The 22,703-nt window shown below is 39.6% G+C and overlaps 1 protein-coding gene across 15 annotated transcripts in view; it reads left to right on the forward strand.

Annotated features, from left to right (window-relative positions):
* SYCE2 (synaptonemal complex central element protein 2) overlaps positions 1 to 22,703 on the forward strand; it is a 51,300-nt gene that overhangs the window by 22,498 nt on the left and 6,099 nt on the right. For 6 of the 15 annotated variants that reach the window (XM_039910498.1, XM_016227586.3, XM_016227593.3 and 3 more), the window contains 18 exons: positions 2,445 to 2,519; positions 3,374 to 3,451; positions 4,261 to 4,338; positions 5,605 to 5,682; positions 6,547 to 6,624; positions 7,703 to 7,780; positions 9,235 to 9,312; positions 10,210 to 10,278; positions 11,191 to 11,268; positions 13,416 to 13,493; positions 14,659 to 14,736; positions 15,631 to 15,708; positions 17,091 to 17,165; positions 17,970 to 18,047; positions 18,943 to 19,020; positions 19,914 to 19,991; positions 20,885 to 20,962; positions 21,849 to 21,926. In XM_039910498.1, the coding sequence (XP_039766432.1) occupies positions 2,445 to 2,519; positions 3,374 to 3,451; positions 4,261 to 4,338; positions 5,605 to 5,682; positions 6,547 to 6,624; positions 7,703 to 7,780; positions 9,235 to 9,312; positions 10,210 to 10,278; positions 11,191 to 11,268; positions 13,416 to 13,493; positions 14,659 to 14,736; positions 15,631 to 15,708; positions 17,091 to 17,165; positions 17,970 to 18,047; positions 18,943 to 19,020; positions 19,914 to 19,991; positions 20,885 to 20,962; positions 21,849 to 21,926 (1,389 nt within the window). The remainder of the gene's footprint in view (positions 1 to 2,444; positions 2,520 to 3,373; positions 3,452 to 4,260; positions 4,339 to 5,604; positions 5,683 to 6,546; positions 6,625 to 7,702; positions 7,781 to 9,234; positions 9,313 to 10,209; positions 10,279 to 11,190; positions 11,269 to 13,415; positions 13,494 to 14,658; positions 14,737 to 15,630; positions 15,709 to 17,090; positions 17,166 to 17,969; positions 18,048 to 18,942; positions 19,021 to 19,913; positions 19,992 to 20,884; positions 20,963 to 21,848; positions 21,927 to 22,703) is intronic. The other 9 variants (XM_039910499.1, XM_039910507.1, XM_039910504.1 and 6 more) reach the window with 9 other exon arrangements.

Below are 22,703 nucleotides of genomic sequence, written 5' to 3' on the forward strand. Positions count from 1 at the left end.
GTGGTGAAAATGGGATGGAAATGAACAGTCGGTAGGGATATTTTGCACACCCTCCCAGCCATATGGATTGCTTGAATTATAGGCCACTGCTGATATATACTACCCAAATGGCTCTAGACTTTTTTTTGAGAGATTGAATACTGACTCATTAGAGTCAAATGGCTGCTGAAATGTAAACATAACACAGGCATTCAAACCAGGATGGTAGCTCACTAGTGCAGATGAAACAGAAGAGTGGTATTATGTGGCTTAGTTATTAATATATGTATTTTTTAACTGCTAAAATGATGCTGTGCAGTGACAAGAGAGGAAGCCATCAGCCAGTGGAACTTGTGAGAAACTCATTTCTTGAATCCCAGATGCTGCACATTGGAGGGAAGGAGGTTAACAGCTGATAAAATTTAAAAAAAATATATTGGATAAACTTAGAGTAATTCAGCCACATATAAATAGAAACAGATGACAGGAATTTACATTTAAAAAAGCAATGATTGTTCCATAACATTTTATTCCAAGGCCCTCATTTTACTTAGCCCTGGGTAATGGGATATTATGAATTTACAGTGTAGGTTTTTTCTACTACTCAAATGATTTGAGGCTGTAATCTGGGTAATTATAATCACTATAGTAATAATAATTGTATTGTTTGTCAAGCACTAAATATGTGCCCAGCATTGTACTGAACACTTGTGTAGATAATAGGATAATCAGGATACGGTCCCCATCTCACATGGGGTTCACTCAGCTGGATTGGAAACAGATATTAAATCATCCATATGCAAAATTCACACACAAATCTTGCAACATCTCCCAAAACCTAGCACAGGAATCACTGGTATTAGGAGACTGAAAACTCAAAGCATAGCCACCTGGTAGCATCTGCAGGGAATTTGAGAATGGAAAGAGGGAAAAAGGTAGAGCTCTCTACCGTGACTCTTTCTCCCCTGATAATTTATAGTGGTAGGTTATGGGGCTCGGAGATAATTTTCACTAGTAAACAAGAGCAGTGCTGAGAATGGGATGGGAATAAACTGAATCAATAGGGTTATTTTACATGCCCTCCTAGGGGAATTGCTGCAGTTATAGAACATACTTCCCAAGTGGTTTTTGAGTTTTTTTTGATACTAATAGCTGATAAAATCCATCAGATAAACCAGATAAACCAGAGAGTAAATAATTCAACCAATGTATAAGTGGGAATAGGTGATTTTTGAAGTTTAAAAAACCCAGGAACTGTTCCATTACATTAAATTCAAAGGCCCTTATTTCATTTAATTCTGAATTATTATATAATTTGAAGTTTGTGTAGGTTTTGTCTACTATTAAAATTATTTGACATTTGATTTAACAATGTGAATAATTATAAGGATAATAATTGTGTTATTTGTGAAGTGTTTAGTATGTGTCTAGCACTGTATTAAACGTTGGTATTGGTACAAAATAATCAGGAGAAGCCTAGCTGAAAGAGCGTGGGCCTGGGAGTCAGAGGACCTGGGTTCTAACCCAGGCTCTGCCACTTGTCTGGTGTGTGACCTAGGGCAAACACCTCACTTCTTTGTGCCTCAGTTCCTTCATCTTCAGAAGGTGGATTCAATACCCTGTTCTCCTTTTTACTTAGACTGTGAGCCCCATGTGGGACCTGATTATCTTGTATCTACCCCAGTGCTTAATATAGTGCTTGGCACATAGTAAGCATATAACAAATACCACAATTATTAATTGTTAGGAGGGACCCAGTCAGGTGGATCAGAAGCCTATATTAAATCATCCACATGCAAAGTGATTTGTGTATTTGCACGAAAGCATTCCAACATCTTCCAAATGCCCAGCATAGGGGATCACTGGAATTGGGAGCATGAGAATCAGGAGTGGTGTCAAATGTCAGCATCTGGAAGGGTGTGAGATAAAGCCTAGGGAGGGAACCCCTATAGATCTCTATCATGACTTTTGTTCCATTGAAAAATCATCATGGTAGATTATGGGGCTTGGAGATACTTTTCCCCAGTAAACAAGAGCAGTGATGACGATGGGAATGCTGTGGACAGAGAATGCAACTGTTATTGTCATATTGTACTCTCCCAAGCACTTAGTACAGTATTCTGTACACAGTAAGTGCTCAATAAATACGATTGAATGAAATGAATTAGAGAATGATCCAAGTGAGCAAAGATATCTTGCTCACCCTCCTAGATGGATTGGTGCAGTTCTTGGACATTTCTGATCCATATGACCCAAATGGGTCTAGATTTTTTTGGAGAGATTGGATACTACGCCAGTTAAAATCAAAATGCTGCTGAAATGCAGGAATGACACAGGCACTTTGAACTGGGTTGATAACTCTCTAATGCAGATGAAACAGGAGATGAGTGACATTTTATTTAGTCATATATATATATCTATATATATAGATATATATATCTAACTCATCAAATGATATGCAACAGGGAAAGAAGAAGCTTTGAGCCAATGGAGTTTACAGATGCCCCATTTCTTGAGTCACGTATGCTGAATGTTGGCAGGTAGGAGGTTAACAACAGATCATTATCTTAAAAATGTATTGGATAAGCCAGAGAGTGAATAATCTGACCAATTATAATTGGGAGTACATGGCAGAAATTTAAAAGTTTAAAAAAGCAATTACTGTTCCATTACATTCAATTCCAAGCCCCTTATTTCATTCAGATCAATCTGGCTTATGAGATATTATGAAATTACAGTATGGGCTTTGCCTACCACACAAATTATGTGATTGTTGAGGCACCAGTCTGGATAATCATAATAGTAGTACTTATGTTATTTGTTAAGCATCACAGTGGATAGAGCACACACCTGAAAATCATGGATTCTAATCCCAGCTCCGCAACTTGTCTGCTGTGTGACTTTGGGCAAATCACTTCACTTCTCTGTGCCTCAGTTACCTCATCTTTAAAATAGGATTAAGACTGTGAGCCCCAAGTGGACCTTGGATTGGGTCCAACCCGATTGGCTTGTATCTACCCCCAGCACTTAGAACAGGGCCTGAAACATCATAAGCACTTAACCACAATTGTTTTTATTATTTTTATTTGCCCAGCACTGTGTAAAATGCTGGAATAGATACAAGACAATCGGGTAGAACATATTTATATGGGCTATCTTGCCTGCCCTCCTAGGTGGATTGCTAAAGTCTGATCCCTCTGACCCAAATGATCGTAGGCTATTTTTGAGAGATTTCATTTGCGTCCATGCTTGTCAGTATGCTACAGAAATGTAGACATGACCCTGGCAATTGAACCTAGTGGTTATGCTGTAACTTCAGTTGAAATGGAAGGAGAGTGGTATTAGGTCATTTAGTCATTAATATATATCTAACTGTCAAAATGATGCTGTACAGCCCATGGAGAGAACGCCCTGAGCTGGCGGAACCCGCAGTAGACCCTTTTTCTCAATCACCGATGCCATGGGATTTAAGGTAGGAGGCTAACTGTTAATAAAATCTGAAAAATCTGTTAGCCCAGTCAGAGTATGACTAAATTTTATTTAGACCACCCAGGGTATTGGAAGGTATTGAGAGTGTAGATTATGTCTACTATTCCAATTATTTGACTCTTGAGACAACAGTCAGTATAAATAACAGTAATTCTAGTGTTATATGTTAATCACTTACCATTTGTCCAGAATTGTATTAAACGCTGAAGTCGATACAAGACATTCCCTTTTCCAGCGTGGAGCTAACTCAAGTGGATTGGAAACATAATAAAAATTCCAGATGCAAAAATTCCAATATCACCCCATGTCCTGTGTTTAGATCAGTGGAAGTAGGGGCATAGTAACCAGAAGTATTGTCAGATGTCAGCCTCTGGAAGGGAATGTGGGAAAGGATCAGCAGGAATATGTATAGATCCCTGCTGTGACCTTTCCCTTCCCCGAGAAGTCAGAGTGGAAGATTTGGGGGCTTGGAGATATTTTTTCCAAGGAAACAAGAGTCGTGCTGAAAATGGGATGGGAATGAACGGAGTCAGCCAGAATATCTTGCTTACCCTCCTGGGTGGATTGTGGCAGTCATAGGACATTTCAGATCCATATGACCCAAATGATCCTAGTCTGTTTTTGAGAGGTTGGATTCAAATCCATGCACATAAAATTCTACAGAAATGTAGACATGATTCTGACATTAGTGCATGGTGATTTTTGCACTACTGCACATGACATAGGATAGAGGTTTTATAATATTTAATTATTAATACATGTGTCTCTGACTGTCAAAATTATGCTGTGCAGTGTTCGGAAAGAACGCCCTAAGCCAGTGAAACCTGCAGGAGACCCTTTTCCTGGAGTATCGATGTTGCAGGATCCTAGGTAGGTGGTTAATATCTTATAAAATCTTTAAAATATATTACATCAACCAGACTGAATAATCTGACTGTGTCTAAGCAGTTTTAGGTGGCATTAAGGGTTTATAGAAGCAATAACTGCACTGATTTCATTTAGACCTACCTGGGTTATGAGATATTATGAAGTTAGAGTGTAGGTTTTGCCCACCACTTAAATTATTTGACTTTTGAGGCAACAGTCTGCCTATCAATAACACTACTACTAATAATAGTGTTATTTGTTAAGCACTTACCATTTGCCCAGCATTATATTAAATGCTGGGGTTGATACAAGACAGTCCCTTTCCAACATGGGACTAACTCAGGTGGATTAGATACAGGAATTTGAAATTCCAGATGCAGAGTGATATGTGTATTCGTGCCCAAAACAGTCCAACATCACCCTCTGCCTAGCGTTTGGATTATGGGTCGTAGGGGCATGGTAACCATAAGTATTGTCTGGTGTTCTTGAGAATTGGGAAAACGTAGATAGAATGGTTTTGTAGAAAAATGATTTGGGCAACAGAGTGAAATATGGATTGGAATGGAAAAATGAGGCAGAGAGGTCAGCAAGGAGGCTGATGCAATGATAAGTGCTTGAATTAAGGTGGTATGAGTTTGAATTTAAGAGGAAAGGGTGGATTTTAGCAATGTTGTGAAAGTTGAACCAATAGGATTTGGTGACAGATTGAATATATGGGTTAAATGCAAGTGATGTGTCAAAGATAACGCCAAGGTTGCAGGCTTTTGAGACAGAGGATGCGGTCTACAGTGATGGGAAAGTCATGAGGAAGACAAATTTTGGGTGGGAGAATAAGGAGTTCTGTTTTGGACATGTTAAAGAAATGCAAGAAAGGATTGGTGGGAGTATGTATAGATCCCTGCCATGATTTTTTCCTCCCCTGGCAGGTAATAGTGGAAGATTATGGGACTTGGAGATATTTTTCCCAAGTAAAGGACTATGCTGAGAATGGGATGGGAATCAACAGTGTCAGTTGGGCTGTCTCGCTCACCCTCCTAAGTGGATTGCTGCAGTCATAGGACATTTTGGATCTATATGACCCAAGTGGTCCTAGGCTATTTTTGAGAGATTGGATGCAAATCCATGCATGTCAAAATGCTACAGAAATGTAAACCTGACCTTAGCATTTGAATCTGGGGTTATGGCAGTACCTCAGATGAAATTGAAGGAGAGCGGTATTATATAGTCCTTAATATATGTGTAACTAACTGTCAAAATGATGCTGTGCAGCATTCAGGGTGAGCGTCCTGAGCAAGTGAAACGTGCATTAGATCCTTTTCCTCCAACACTGAAGCTGCGGTACATGAGGTAGGAGGCTAACAGCTAATAAAACCTTAAAAATCTATTAGATAATGCAGAGTGAATAATCTAGGTGGGGATAGGAGGCAAGAATTAAAAGTTGATAGAAGCAATAACTACACTAATTTCATTTAGACCATCTGGGTTATGTGAGATGATGTTAAAGTGTAGGTTTTTCCCTATTACTCAAATTATTTGACTTTTCACTCTGCCTAGTAATAAGCGTAATATTCAGTGTTCATTGTTAAGGGCTTACCATTTTAGCTCACATTGTATTAGATAATCGAGTCGGTAGAAAACACATATCCTTTCCAACATGGACTAACTCAAGTGGATTGGAAACAGATATTAAGACCATATGCAAAGTGATTTGCGTATTCACCTCAAAATATGCCAGCATCACCATATGCCCAGCATTTGGATCATGGGAAGAAAGGGTATGATAGAAGTATTATCAGATGTCAACATCTGGAAAGGATTGTGAGAAAGGATCAGCGGACCTATATATAGATTCCTGTCCGGCTTTTGCCTTCCCTAAGACGTCATAATGGAAGGTTATGGGGCTTGCAGGTATTTTTCCCAAGTAAACAAGGGCCATGCTGAGAATGGGATGGAAATGAGCAGGGCTATCTTGCTCACCCTCCTAGGTGGATTGCTGCATCAGAGGACGTTTATGATTCATTCAACCTAAATCCTAGGCTGCTTTTGAGGGATTAGATGGGAATGCATTTGCGTCAAACTGCTATTGTCATAAATACATGACCCTGGCATTTAAACCTGGTTGTTATTGAAGTATTGCAGATTAAATGGAAGAAGAGCGATATATTTTTTAGTCATTAATAAATATGCATCTGTCAAAATCTTGCTGTGTAGCCCGCAGAGAGAACACCCTGAGCCAGTGAAACCCTCAGAAGACCCTTTTTCTCATTTTCCCATGCTGCGGGACCAAAGGTAGGAGGCTAGCAGTTTATGAAATCTTAAAAATCTTTCAGATCAACCGGACTGTGAATAATCTGACTGCCTTTAAGAAGTTATAGGTGACAGGAATTGAAGGATTTCTCAAAGCAATAACTACTTATTTAGACCACCAGGTTATGAGATTTATGTAGTTACAGTGTAGATTTTGCCTACTACTCAAATTATTTGACTTTTGAGGCATAGTCTGCCTAATAATAATAATCGTAGTTAGTGGTGTTATTTCTTAAGCACTTACCATTTACTAGCAGAAGATAGTAGATATAAGATAGTCTCGTTCCAACATGGGGCTAACTCAAGTGCATGGGCAACAGATATTAAAAGTTTTGGATGCAAAGTGATTTGTGTAGTCATTGCCAAAAATATTCAAACATTGCCCCATCCCCAGTGGTTGGATCACAGCCACTTGTCAGCTGTGTGACCATGGGCAAGTCACTTAACTTCTCTGTGCTTCAGTTACCTCATCTGTAAAATGGGGATTAACTGTGAGCCTCAAGTGGGACAACCTGATTACCCTGTATCTATCCCAGCGCTTAGAACAGTGCTCTGCACATAGTAAGCGCTTAACAAATACCAACATTATTATTATTATTATTAGAGGCATGATAACCAGAACTATTGTCGGATGTCAGCATCTGGAAGGGAAAGTAAGAAAGGATCGGCGGGAATGTGTAGAGATCCCTGTCATGACTTTTCCCTCCCCTGAGAAGTCATAGTGGAAGATTATGGGGCTTGCAGATATCTTTCCCAAGTAAAAGAGGGCCATGCCGAGAATAGGATGGGAATGAACAGAATCAGTAGGGCTAGCTTGCTCACCCTCCTGGGTAAATTACTGCAGTCATGGGACATTTCTGATCCATATGACCAAAATGGTCCTAGGCTATTTTTGTGAGATTAGATGCGAATCCATGTGTGTCAAAATACTACGAAAACATAGACCTGATCCTGGCATTTGTACCTAGTTATCACAATACTGCAGATGAAATTGAAGAAGATTGGTACTATATCGTTTAGTCAATAATATATATCTAACTGTTAAAATGGTTCTGTTCAGCAGAGATAGAGGACGTCCTCAGTCAGTGGAACGTACGGTAGATCCTTTTTCTAGATTACCTATATCAAGAGACCAAAGGTAGGAGACTGACAGTTCATAAAATCTTTAAAAATCTATCGAATAAGACAGAGAGTGAATAATCCAAATGTGTCTAAGTGAGGATAGGTGGCAGGAATTTAACAGTTTATAGAAACAATAACTACCTTTATTTCATTTAGACCATCCGGGTTATGAGATATTATGACGTTAGAGTGTAGGTTTTGCCTACTCCTTAAGTTATTTGACTTTTGAAGTAACAATATGACTAATAATAATAACAGTATTATTTGTTAAGGACTCACCATTTGCCCAGTATTTGATTAAATGCTGGATTTGATACAAGAGAGTCTCTTTCCTTTATGGGGCTGAATCAGTTGGATTTGAAATAGCAATTTAAAATTCCAGATGCAGAGTGATTTGTATATTCACACCAAAAACATTCCAACATCACTTCAAGCCCAATGCTTGGATCATAGGAACTAGGGGCATGATAAATAAAAGTATTACCACATGTCAGTATCTGGACAGGATTGTGAGAAAAGATCAGCGGAAATACGTACAGGTCCCTGCCATGACTTAATGAATAAATGAATTAATAATGAATTAATTCATTAATTAATAATGAATTAATTTATTCAAGTAAATATCTGTCTCTTCCTAGACTGTAAGCTCTTTGTGGGGTGGGAACATGTCTCTCAACTCTGTTATACTGTATTCTCCCGAGCACTTAGTACAGTGCTCGGCCAACAGTAAGGGCCCAATAAATACAATTGATTGATTAGACTGTAGGTTTTTGACTGCTACTCAAGTTATTTGACTTTTGAGGCAACAGGCTGCATCTTAATAAGTATAATAATAATAATAGGTTTTTTTAGGTGATTACTATTTACCCAGCTTTATATTAAACCCTGGAGTCGATAACATGGGTCTAAATCAAGTGGATTGGAAATGGGAATTTAAAATTCCAGATGCAAAGTGATATGTGTACTAGCACCAAAAACATTCCAACATCACCCCATGCCCAGGATTTGGATCATGGGAAGTACAGGCATGATAACCAGAAGTACTGTCAGATGTCAGCAGCATGTGATAAAGGATAGGCAGGAATAGGAATAGATCCCTGACATTACTTTTCCCTCCCTGGAAAGTTATAGTGGAAGATGATGGGGTTTGGAGATATTTTCCCAGCAAGACAAGAGCTGGGTTGAGAACGGGATGGGAATGAAAAGAATCAGCTGGGCCACCTTGCCCGCCCTCCTAGGTGGATTGCTGCAGTCCTAGGATATTTGTGATCTGTAAGACACTAACAGTCCTATGCTATTTTTGAGATTGGATGCGAATCCATGCACATCAAAATGCTGACCCGTAGACATGACCCTAGCATTTGGACCTGTTGGTTATCGCAGTACTCCAGATGAAATAGAAGGGGTGCAGTATTTCATTATTTAATCATTAATAAATATGTATCTAACTTTCAAAATGGTGCTGTTCAGTCGGCTGAGACAACGCCCCAAACCAGTAGAAACTTCAATAGAACCTCTTTCTGGAAAACTGGTCCTTCGGGATCGCAGGTAGGTGGCTAAAAGCTTATGAAACCTTAAAAATTTGTCAGGTTATTCAGATAGCGAGTAATCCAACTGAATCTGTAGAGATAGATGGCTGCAGTTTAAGGGTTTATAGAAGCAGTAACTGCACTATTTTCATTTAGACCAACTACGTATGAGAGATGTATTTAGGGCTTAGATTTTTGCCCACTACTCAAATTGAATGACTTTTAAGGCAACTGTCTGGCTAATAATAAGCATAGTAATAATAGTGTTATTTGTTAAGCACTTAGCATTTGCCCAGCATTATAATAAATCCTGGAGTCAATACAAGATAGTCCCTTTCCAAAATGGGGTTAACTCAAGTGAACTGGAAACAAATATTAAAAATCCCAGAAGCAAAACGATTTGTGTATTCTCACCAAAAACATTCCAACATCATCCCATATCCAGCATTTGGATCATGGGAATTAGGGTCATGATAACCAGAAATATTGTCAGATGTCAGCAGCGGGAAGGGAATGTGAGATATAGGTATAGGATCTCTGCCATGACTTTTCCCTCCTCAGAGAAGTCATAGTGGAAGATTATGGGGCTTGGAGTTATTTTTCCTAAGTAAAGAAGCCCCATGCTGAGAATGGGATGGTAATGAAGAGTCAGTCAGTCTACCTTGCTCACCCACCTAGGTGGATTGCTGCAGTCATAGGACATTTCTGATCCGTACCACCCAAATGGTTCTAGGCTGTTTTTGAGAGATTGGATGCAAATCCTTGCACTACAAAATGCTGTGGAAATGTAGGCATGACCCTGGCATTTGAACCTGGTTGTTATCGGAGTACTGCAGATGAAGTGGAAAGAGAGTGGTTTTATAATCATTTAGCCATCAGTATATATGTATCTAACTGTAAAAATGATGCTATGCAGCCCATTGAGAGAGCGCTCTAAGGCTGCAGAAGAACCTTTTCCTCTGTCACCAATGCTGAAAAATCAAAGGTAAGTGGCTAATGGCTAGTAAAATCTTAAAAACCTATTGGGTAAACCAGATAGTGAATAATCTGAGACTGTTTAAGTGGTGATAGGTGGCCAGAATTCAAACATTTATAGAAGCAATAACTGCATTAATTTCATTTTGGCCACGTGGGTTATGAGATATTATGAATTTAGAGTGTAGATTTTGCCTAGTACTCAAATTATTTGACTTTTTAGACAAGTCTATGACTAATAATAATAATAAGTACAATAATAACCATAGTGTTGTTAAGCGCTTACTATTTGCCAAGCATTGTCTTAAATGCTGGAGTTGATACAAGACAGTCCTTTTTCAACATGGGTCTAAATTAAGTGGATTGGAAACGGGAATTTAAAATTCCAGATGCAAAGTGATATGTGTACTGGCACCAAAAACATTCCAACATCACCCGATGCCCAGTGTTTGGATCATGGGAAGTAGGGGCATGATAACGAGAAGTATTGTCGGATGTCAGCGTCTGGAAGGGAAAGTGAGAAAGGATCGGCAAGAATATGAATAGATCCCTGCTAAGACTTTTCCCTCCCCTGGGAAGTTATAGTGGAAGATGATGGAGTTTGGAGATATTTTTCCCTATTAAACAAGACCTGGGCTGAGAATGGGATGGGAATGAACAGGATCATCTGAGCTATCTTGCTCACCCTCTTAGGTGGATTGCTGCAGTCTTAGGGGATATTTCTGATTCGTAAGACACTAACGGTCCTACGCTATTTTTGAGAGATTGGATGCGAATCCATGCCCGTCAAAACGCGGCTGACATGTAGATATGACCCTAGTATTTGGACCTGTTGGTTATCACAGTACTCGATGAAATGGAAGGGATGCAGTATTTCATTATTTAATCATTAGTATCTAACTTTCAAAATGGTGCTTTTCAGTCGGCCGAGGCAACGCCCCAAGCCAGTAGAAACTTCAGTAGACCCTTTTTCTGGGAAACTGTTGCTGCGGGACTGCAGGTAGGAGACTAAAAGCTCATAAAATCTTAAAAATTTGTCAAGTTATCCAGCTGGAGGATAATCCAACTGTGGGGATAGATGGCAGGAATTTAAGGGTTTATAGAAATAATAACTGTAATAATTTCATATCAACCACCTGTGTTATGAGATATTATGAAGTTAGAATGTAGGCTTTGCATATTATTCAAATTATTTGACTTCTGAGGCCTATTGGTAAGTGTAATAATAATCATAACAATAGTGTTACTATTTTAAGCATTTACTATTTCCCTAGCATTGTGTTAAATGCTGGAGTCGATACAAACCTGTCTCTTCCAACATGAGGCTAACTCACGTGGATTGGGAACGGTAATTAAAAATTCCAGATCCAAAAGTGATCTGTGTAGTCACGCCAAAAATATTCCAACATCACCCCATGCCCAGCGTTTGGAACATGAGAAATAGGGAAGTGATAACCAGAAGTATTGTCCGATGTCACCACCTGGAAGGGAATGTGAGAAAGGATCAGCAGGAATATGTATAGATCCCTGCCATGATTTTTCCCTCCCCTGAGAAGTTATAGTGAAAGATTATTGGGCTTGGAGGTATTTTTCCCATGTAAGCAAGACCCATGTTGAGAATAGGATGAGAATGAACGGAGGCAGTGAGATTTTTCTTGCTCTCCCTCCTAATTAAATTGCTGCAGTCATAGGACATCTCAGATCCAGGTGACCCAAATGGTCATAGGCTGTTTTTGAGAGAATGGAGTCATTGTGCTGCTGAAGTGTAGACATGACCCAGACATTTGTCACTGGTTGGTATCACACGACTACAGATGAAAGTGAAGGAGATTGGTATATTATTTAGCCATTAATATGTATGTATCTGTCAAAATGATGCAGATAGTATGCCCTAAGCCAATAGAACTGCAGTAGAACCTCTGCAACTGATGATCCGTGATAGACGGTAGGAGGCTAAGAGCTCATAAAATCTTAACATCTATCAGGTAAACCAGATAATGAATAATCTGACTGCATCTAACTGAGGATAGGTTGGTGGAATTTAAGGGTTTATAGAAGCAATAACTGCACTATTTTCATTTTGACTACCTGGATTATGAGCCACTATGAAGGTAAATGTAGGTTTGGTGTACTACTCAAATTATTTGAATTTTTAGGCAGGGATCTCTGCATCATCATAATCATAACAGTAGTAGTAAAAGAAATAATGGCAATGTTATTTTTTAAGAGCTTGCCATTTGCACAGCATTTTATTAAATGCTGAAGTCAATACAAGATGGTCCCTTTTCCAAATGGGGCTAACTTGTATTCACACCCAAAACACTCCAGCATCACTCCAGTGTTTGGATCATGAGAAGGTGGGGCATGATAACCAGAAATTCTTGTCAGTTTCTGGAAAGGAATGTCAGAAAATCCAGTGGGAATATGAATTGATCCCCTACCATGACTTTTCCCTCCCCTGAAAAATTAGAGTGGAAGATTATGGGGCTTGGAGATATTTTTCCCAGGTAACGAATGGCAGTCCTGAGTAAAGGATGGGAATTAATTCATTCAAATGTATTTATTGAGCGCTTACTGTGTGCAGAACACTGTACTAAGCACTTGGAAGAGTACAATACAACAAATACAACAATAAGCAGACACATTCCCTGCCCACAATGAGTTTACAGTCTAAGTTGGAGGACATTTGTGATCCATGTGACCTAAATGGATCTATGCTATTTGAGAGATTGGATGTGAATCGAAGCTCGACAGAATGCTACTGAGATGTAAACATGACCCTGACATTTGTACCCGCTTGTTATCACGACTGCTCAGTGGAAAGAGCACGGGCTTCGGAGTCAGGGGTCATGGGTTCGAATCCCAGCTCTGCCACTTGTCATATGTGTGACCTTAGGCAAGTCACTTGACCTCTCTGTGCCTCAGTTACCTCATCTGTAAAATGGGGATTAAGACTATGAGTCTCACGTGGGACAACCTGATTACCCTGTATCTACCCCGGCGCTTAGAACAGTGTTCTGGACATAGTAAGCGCTTAACAAATACCAACATTATTATTATTACTGGAGATGAAATGGAAGGAGAGTGGTATCATATCATGTAGTCATTAATATATATGTATCTAACTGTCAAAATGATTCTGTGCAGCCCACAGAATGTACACCCTAAGTCAGTGAAACCTATGGAAGACCTTTTTCCTCAACCACCAACAATGAGGGATCAAAGGTAGGAGGCTAACAGCTAACAAATTCTTAAAAATCTATGGAGTAAACCAGATAATGAATAACCTGTGTCTAGGTAGGGATAGGTGGCTGGAATTTAAGGTTTTACAGGAACAAAAACTGCAGTAATTTCATTTTGACCACCTGGGCTTATGAGATATTATGACGTTAGGATGTAGATTTTGTCTATAACTCAAATTATTTGAATTTTTAGGCAACTGTCTGTTAATCATCATAAAAATAACAATAACGATAATGGTTTTTTTTAAGCACTTAGCATTTGCCCAGCATTGTGTTAAATGCTGGAGTCGATACAAGACAGGCCCTTTCCACATGGGGTTAAGTCAGGTGAATTGGAAACAGTAATGAAAGATTCAGGATCCAAAAGGGATTTGTGTGTTCACACCAAAAATATTATAATGTTGGTATTTGTTAAGCACTTACTATGTGCCAAGCACTGTTCTAAGCGCTGGGGTAGCCACAGGGGAATCAGGTTGCCCCACGTGGGGCTCACAGTCTTAATCCCCATTTTACAGATGAGGTAACTGAGGCACCGAGAAGTTAAGTGACTTTCCCAAAGTCACACAGCTGACAAGTGGCCGAGCTGGGATTTGAACCCATGACCTCTGACTCCAAAGCCCGTGCTCTTTCCACTGAGCCACGCTGCTCCATCGCCCAATGCCCAGCTTTTGGATCTTGGGAAATAGGGGCATGATAACCAAACTATTGTTAGATATCAGCATCTGATAGGGACTGTAAGAAAATTTGGCAGGAATACATATAGCTCCCTGCTATGACTTTTCCCTCCCCTGAGGAGTCATAGTAGAAGATCATGGGGCTTGGAGATATTTTTTCCCAAATAAAGAAAGGCCGTGCTGAGAATGGGATAGGAGTAAACAGAGTCAGCTGGGTTATCTTGCTCACCCTCCTACATGGATTGCTGCAGTCATAGGACATTTCAGTTCCATACGACCCAAATGATCCTAGGCTATTTTTGAGAGATTGGATGTGAATCAAGGCTCATCAAAATGCTACTGAGATGTAAACATGGCCCTGGCCTCTATACCTGATTGTTATCGCAGTACTGGAAATAAAATGGAAGGAGACTGGTATTTTGTAATTTAGTCATTAATATATATGTATCTAACTGTCAAAATGATGCTGTGCAGCACTCAGACAGAACGCCCTGTGCTAGTGGAACCTGCAGAGGGCCTTTTTACCAGACCATTGAAGTCACGCAGTCGAAGGTAGGAGGCAAAAAGCTAATTAAATCTTGAAAATCTATCAGATAAGGCTGAGGGTTAATAATCCAACTGCATCTAAGCAGGGATAGGTGGCCAGAATTTAAGGTTTTGTAACAGCAAAAATTGTAGTAATTTCATTTTTACCCCGAGTCATGTGATATTAAGAACTTAGATTGTAAATTTTGCCTACTACTCAAATTATTTGACTTTTTAGGCAACAGTCTGTGAATAATCATCATCACAGTAATAATAATAACAATAATAGCGTTATTTTTTAAGGACTTACCATTTGCCCAGCATCCCATTAAATACTGTAGTCGATACAAGACTGTCCCCTTCCTCATGGGACTAACTCACGTGGATTGGAAACAGTACTAAAAAATTCCAGATCCCAAGTGATTTGTGTATTCACACCAAGAACATTCTATCATCCCATTCCCAGCAATTGATCATGGGAAGGTGGGGCGTGGTAACCAGAAGTATTGTCAGATGTCAGCATCTAGAAGGAAATGTGAGAAAAGTTGAGAGGGGAATATGTGTAAATCCCTGCCCTGACTTTTTCCTTCCCTGAGAAGTCATAGTAGAAGATTATGGGATTTAGAGATATTTTTCCCAAGTAAACAAGAGCCATGCTGAGAATGGGATGGAAATGAACAGAGTCAGAGGGGGCTTTCTTTCTCACCTTCCCAAGTGGGTTGCTGTAGTCATAGGACATTTCTGATGCATATGACCCAAATTGTCTTAACCTATTTTTGAGAGATTGGATGGAAATGTAAACACAACCCTGGCATTTGCACCTGGTTGTTATCGCAGTCCTGTAGGTGAAATGCAAGGAGAGTGGTATGATAGCATTTAATTATTAATATATATGTATCTATCTGTCAAAATGCCATGCAGTCAGCAGAAAGAATGCCCTAAGCCAGTGGAATCCGCAGTAGACCCTTTCTTTGGATCAGTAATGCTTCGCTATCAAAGGTATGAGGCTAATAGCTAATAAAATCTTAACAATCCATCAGATAAAACATGATAAATAATTCGTTTGTGTCTAAGTGGGGATAGGTGCCCAGAATTTAAAGTTTTCTAGAAGCTGTAACTGTAATAATTTCACTTTGACTACCTGGGTTATGAGATACTATGAATTTTAGAGTATAGGTTTTGCGTACTACTCAGTTTGACTTTTGAGGCAACAGCCTGCCTACTAATAAGCATAATCATAATAGTAATAATAGTGTTCTTTGTAAAGCACTTACCTTTTGCCTAGCAGTGTATTAAATGCTGGAGTTGATATAAGACAGTTCCTTTCCAACATGTGGCGAACTCCCAACAAAATGGATTGAAACATAAAAATTTCCCGGTGCAAAGTTATTTGTGTATTCATGCCAAAAACGTTGCAACGTTATTATTATCGTTATTATTTTACTTGTTGAGCACTTACTATGTGCCGAGCACTATTCCAAGCACAGTCCTTGTCCCACATGGGGCTCACTCTCTTAATCCCCATTTTACAGATGAGGGAATTTAGGCCCAGAGAAGTTAAGTGACGTGCCCAAGGTCACAGACATGTGGCAGAGCTGGGATTAGAACCCAGGTTCTTCTGACTGGGTATCACCCTATGCCCAGCTTTTGGATCAGGGGAATGAGGGGCATGATAACCAAAAGTATTGTCAGAAGTCAGCATCTGGAAGGGAATGTGGAAAGGATTGGTAGGTATATGTATAGATCCCTGCCATGACTTTTCCCTCCCTTGAGGTATTTTTTCCCAAGTAACAAGAGCCATGCTGAAATTAGGATAAGAATGAAGGGAGTCAGCCGGGCTATCTTGCTTGCCCTTCTAGGTGGATTGCTGCAGACATAAGACATTTTTGATCCATATGGCCCAAATGGTCATAGGGAAGCAGCTTGGCTCTGTGGATAGAGCCCGGGCCTGGGAGTCATAAGGTTATGGGTTCTAATCCTGGCTCCGCCACTTGTCTGCTGTGTGGCTTTAGGCAAGTCACATCACTTCTCTGTGCCTCAATTACCTCATCTGTAAAATGGGGATTGAGACTGTGAACCCCACCTGGGACAGATATTGTGTCCAACCGATTTGCCTTTATCCACCCCAGAGCTTAATACCGTGCTTGGGACATAGTAAGCGCTTAACAGATACCACAGTTATTAGTATTAAATGGTCTTGCCAATTTCCGAGTGACTGGAAGTGAATCCATGCACATCAAAATGCTACTGAAATATAGACACGACCCTGGCATTTGTACCGGGTTGCTGTCACAGTAGTGCAGATGAAATGGAAGGAGAATAGTATTATTCTTCCTTTCATTAATACATATGTATCTAACTGTCAAAATGATGTTGTGCAGCTTGCGGAGTGAACTCCCTGAATCAGCTGAACCTGCAGGAAACCCTTTTTCTCAATTGCTGATGCAGGATAGGAGGTAGGCTAACAGCTCATAAAATCTTAACAACCTATTGGGTAAACAGGATAGTAAATAATCCAACTCCTTCTAATTGGGAATAGGTGGCCAAAATTTAAGGTTTTATAGAAGCAATAACTGTAATCATTTGTTTGGCCACCTGGGTTGTGAAATATTATGAGGTTAGAGTGTAGGATATTATTTGACTTCTGAGGCAACAGGCTACCTTTTGATGATGATGATGATATTAACAATAATAATAGTAATAGTTATTTGTGAAGCACTTACCATTTGCCCATCAGTGTTTAAAGTACTGGATTTGATGCAAGACATTCCCTTTCCAACATGGGCCTAACTTAAGTGGATTGGAAACAGATATTAAAATTTTCAGATGCAAAGTGATTGGTGTATTCATAGCAAAATCATTCCAATATCACTCCATGCCCAGCGTTTGGATCATGGGAAGTAGGACCATGATAAACGTTTTGTCAGATGTTAGGGTTATGTGGCTTGGAGATATTTTTTCAAAGTACAAGAGGACCTTGCTGAGAATAGGATGGGAATGAACAAAGTCAGCAGGGCTATCTGGCTCACTCTCCTAGGTGGATTGCTGCAGTCATAGGACATTTCTGATCTGTACCACCCAAAAGGTCCTATGCTGTGTTTGAGAGATTGGATGCAAATCTATGCCCATCCAAGTACTGAGGAAGTGTAGACATGACCCTGGCATTTGAACCTGTTGGTTACCCTAGTACTGCAGAAGAAATGGAAGGAGAGTGATATTACATTATTTAGTCATTTTTATATATGTATCTAACTGTGCAGCCTGCCAAAAGAATGCCCAAAGCCAGCTGAAACTGCCGTAGGCCCTTTTTCTCCAGCACCGATGATGCGTGATAGAAGGTAAGAGGCTAACAGCATCTTAAAAAGTCTGTCAGGTAAACTAGAGAGTGAATAATCTGACTCCATCTAAGTGGGGATAGGTGGCTGAAATTTAAGATTTTACAAGAGTTAAAAACTGCAGTCATTTCATTTAGACCAGCTGGGCTATGAGATATTATGAAGTTGGGGTGTACGTTTTGCCTACCTCTCAAATTACTTGACTTTTGAGGCAACAGTCTACCTAATAATAATGATGGTGGTGGTAATAATATTAATAAATAATAGTGTTATTTGTGAAGCACTTACCATTTGCCCAGCATTGTATTAAATGTTGGATTCAGTAGAAGACAGTCCTTCTCCAACATGGGACTAACTCAAAAGGATTGGAAACAGATATTAAAAATTCCAGAAACAAAGTGAATATTGTATTCACAGCAAAAACATTCCAACATTTCCCTATGCCCGGTGTTTGGATCATGGGAAGTAAGACAATGATAACCAAAGGTTTTGTCAGAAGTCAGAATTATGTATGGATCCCCACCATGACTTTTCCCATGAGAATTCATAGTGAAAGATTATGGCGCTTGGAGATATTTTTTCCAAGTAAAAGAGGGCTGTGCTGAGAACAGAATGGGAATGAACAGAGTCAGCAGGGCTACCTAGCTCACCCTCCTAGGTGGATTGCTGCAGTCATAGAATATTTCTGATTTATACCACCCAACTGGTCCTACACAATTTTTGAGAGATTGGATGCAAATCCATGCCCATCAGAATGCTTTGGAAATATAGGCGTGACCCTGGCATTTGAACCTGTTGGTTACCCTAGTACTGCAGAAGAAATGGAAGGAGAGTGATATATTAGTCATTTATATATATATATATATATATATATAACTGCCAAAATGTCACTGTGCAGCCTGCCAAGAGAACGCCCACAGCCAGCTGAAACTGCCGTAGGCCCTTTTTCTCCAGCACCGATGATGCGTGATAGAAGGTAAGAGGCTAACAGCATCTTAAAAGGTCTGTCAGGTAAACTAGAGAGTGAATAATCTGACTCCATCTAAGTGGGGATAGGTGGCTGAAATTTAAGATTTTACAAGAGTTAAAAACTGCGGTCATTTCATTTAGACCAGCTGGGCTATGAGATATTATGAAGTTGGGGTGTACGTTTTGCCTACCTCTCAAATTACTTGACTTTTGAGGCAACAGTCTACCTAATAATAATGATGGTGGTGGTAATAATAAAAAAAATAATAGTGCTATTTGTGAAGCACTTACCATTTGCCCAGCATTGTATTAAATGTTGGATTCAGTAGAAGACAGTCCTTTTCCAACATGGGGCTAACTCAAAAGGATTGGAAGCAGATATTAAAAATTCCAGAAGCAAAGTGAATATTGTATTCACAGCAAAAACATTCCAACATCTCCCTATGCCCGGTGTTTGGATCATGGGAAGTAGGACCATCATAACCAAAGGTTTTGTCAGAAGTCAGAATTATGTATGGATCCCCACCATGACTTTTCCCATGAGAATTCATAGTGAAAGATTATGGCGCTTGGAGATATTTTTTCCAAGTAAAAGAGGGCTGTGTTGAGAATAGAATGGGAATGAACAGAGTCAGCAGGGCTACCTAGCTCACCCTCCTAGGTGGATTGCTGCAGTCATAGAACATTTCTGATTTATACCACCCAACTGGTCCTACACAGTTTTTGAGAGATTGGATGCAAATCAATGCCCATCAAAATGCTATGGAAATGTAGTCGTGACCTTGGCATTTGAACCTGTTGGTTACCCTAGTACTGCAGAAGAAATGAAAGGAGAGTGATATTATATTAGTCATTAATATATATATATATATATATAACTGCCAAAATGTCATTGTGCAGCCTGCCAAGAGAATGCCCACAGCCAGCTGAAGCTGCCATAGGCCCTTTTTCTCCAGCACCGATGATGCGTGATAGAAGGTAAGAGGCTAACAGCATCTTAAAAAGTCTGTCAGGTAAACTAGAGAGTGAATAATCTGACTCCATCTGAGTGGGAAGAGGTGGCTGAAATTTAAGATTTTACAAGAGTTAAAAACTGCAGTCATTTCATTTAGACCAGCTGGGCTATGAGATATTATGAAGTTGGGGTGTACGTTTTGCCTACCTCTCAAATTACTTGACTTTTGAGGCAACAGTCTACCTAATAATAATGATGGTGGTGGTAATAATAATAATAAATAATAGTGTTATTTGTGAAGCACTTACCATTTGCCCAGCATTGTATTAAATGTTGGATTCAGTAGAAGACAGTCCTTTTCCAACATTGGGGCTAACTCAAAAGGATTGGAAACAGATATTAAAAATTCCAGAAGCAAAGTGAATATTGTATTCACAGCAAAAACATTCCAACATCTCCCTATACCCGGTGTTTGGATCATGGGAACTAGGACCAGGATAACCAAAGGTTTTGTCAGAAGTCAGAATTATGTATGGATCCCCACCATGACTTTTCCCGTGAGAATTCATAGTGAAAGATTATGGCGCTTGGAGATATTTTTTCCAAGTAAAAGAGGGCTGTGTTGAGAATAGAATGGGAATGAACAGAGTCAGCAGGGCTACCTAGCTCACCCTCCTAGGTGGATTGCTGCAGTCATAGAACATTTCTGATTTATACCACCCAACTGGTCCTACACAGTTTTTGAGAGATTGGATGCAAATCAATGCCCATCAAAATGCTATGGAAATGTAGTCGTGACCTTGGCATTTGAACCCGTTGGTTACCCTAGTACTGCAGAAGAAATGAAAGGAGAGTGATATTATATTAGTCATTAATATATATATATATATATAACTGCCAAAATGTCACCGTTCAGCCTGCCAAGAGAATGCCCAAAGCCAGCTGAAACTGCCATAGGCCCTTTTTCTCCAGCACCGATGATGCGTGATAGAAGGTAAGAGGCTAACAGCATCTTAAAAATCTGTCGGGTAAACTAGCCAGTGAATAATCTGACTCCATCTAAGGGGGGATAGGTGGCTGAAATTTAAGATTTTACAAGAGTTAAAAACTGCAGTCATTTCATTTAGACCAGCTGGGCTATGAGGTATTATGAAGTTGGGGTGTACGTTTTGCCTACCTCTCAAATTACTTGACTTTTGAGGCAACAGTCTACCTAATAATGATGGTGGTGGTAATAATAATAATAAATAATAGTGTTATTTGTGAAGCACTTACCATTTGCCCAGCATTGTATTAAATGTTGGATTCAGTAGAAGACAGTCCTTCTCCAACATGGGACTAACTCAAAAGGATTGGAAACAGATATTAAAAATTCCAGAAACAAAGTGAATATTGTATTCACAGCAAAAACATTCCAACATTTCCCTATGCCCGGTGTTTGGATCATGGGAAGTAAGACAATGATAACCAAAGGTTTTGTCAGAAGTCAGAATTATGTATGGATCCCCACCATGACTTTTCCCATGAGAATTCATAGTGAAAGATTATGGCGCTTGGAGATATTTTTTCCAAGTAAAAGAGGGCTGTGTTGAGAACAGAATGGGAATGAACAGAGTCAGCAGGGCTACCTAGCTCACCCTCCTAGGTGGATTGCTGCAGTCATAGAATATTTCTGATTTATACCACCCAACTGGTCCTACACAATTTTTGAGAGATTGGATGCAAATCCATGCCATCAAAATGCTTTGGAAATATAGGCGTGACCCTGGCATTTGAACCTGTTGGTTACCCTAGTACTGCAGAAGAAATGGAAGGAGAGTGATATATTAGTCATTAATATATATATATATATATAAAACTGCCAAAATGTCACTGTGCAGCCTGCCAAGAGAACGCCCAAAGCCAGCTGAAACTGCCGTAGGCCCTTTTTCTCCAGCACCGATGATGCGTGATAGAAGGTAAGAGGCTAACAGCATCTTAAAAATCTGTCGGGTAAACTAGAGAGTGAATAATCTGACTCCATCTAAGTGGGGATAGGTGGCTGAAATTTAAGATTTTACAAGAGTTAAAAACTGCGGTCATTTCATTTAGACCAGCTGGGCTATGAGATATTATGAAGTTGGGGTGTACGTTTTGCCTACCTCTCAAATTACTTGACTTTTGAGGCAACAGTCTACCTAATAATAATGATGGTGGTGGTAATAATAAAAAAAATAATAGTGCTATTTGTGAAGCACTTACCATTTGCCCAGCATTGTATTAAATGTTGGATTCAGTAGAAGACAGTCCTTCTCCAACATGGGACTAACTCAAAAGGATTGGAAACAGATATTAAAAATTCCAGAAGCAAAGTGAATATTGTATTCACAGCAAAAACATTCCAACATCTCCCTGTGCCCAATGTTTGGACCATGGAAAGTAGAACCATGATAACCAAAGGTTTTGTCAGAAGTCAGAATTATGTATGGATCCCCACCATGACTTTTCCCGTGAGAATTCATAGTGAAAGATTATGGTGCTTGGAGATATTTTTTCCAAGTAAAAGAGGGCTGTGTTGAGAACAGAATGGGAATGAACAGAGTCAGCAGGGCTACCTAGCTCACCCTCCTAGGTGGATTGCTGCAGTCATAGAATATTTCTGATTTATACCACCCAACTGGTCCTACACAATTTTTGAGAGATTGGATGCAAATCCATGCCCATCAAAATGCTATGGAAATGTAGTCGTGACCTTG

The sequence above is a fragment of the Ornithorhynchus anatinus genome, chromosome X2 (genome assembly GCF_004115215.2).
Source record: "Ornithorhynchus anatinus isolate Pmale09 chromosome X2, mOrnAna1.pri.v4, whole genome shotgun sequence".
In the NCBI taxonomy this organism is placed as follows: Eukaryota; Metazoa; Chordata; class Mammalia; order Monotremata; family Ornithorhynchidae; genus Ornithorhynchus; species Ornithorhynchus anatinus.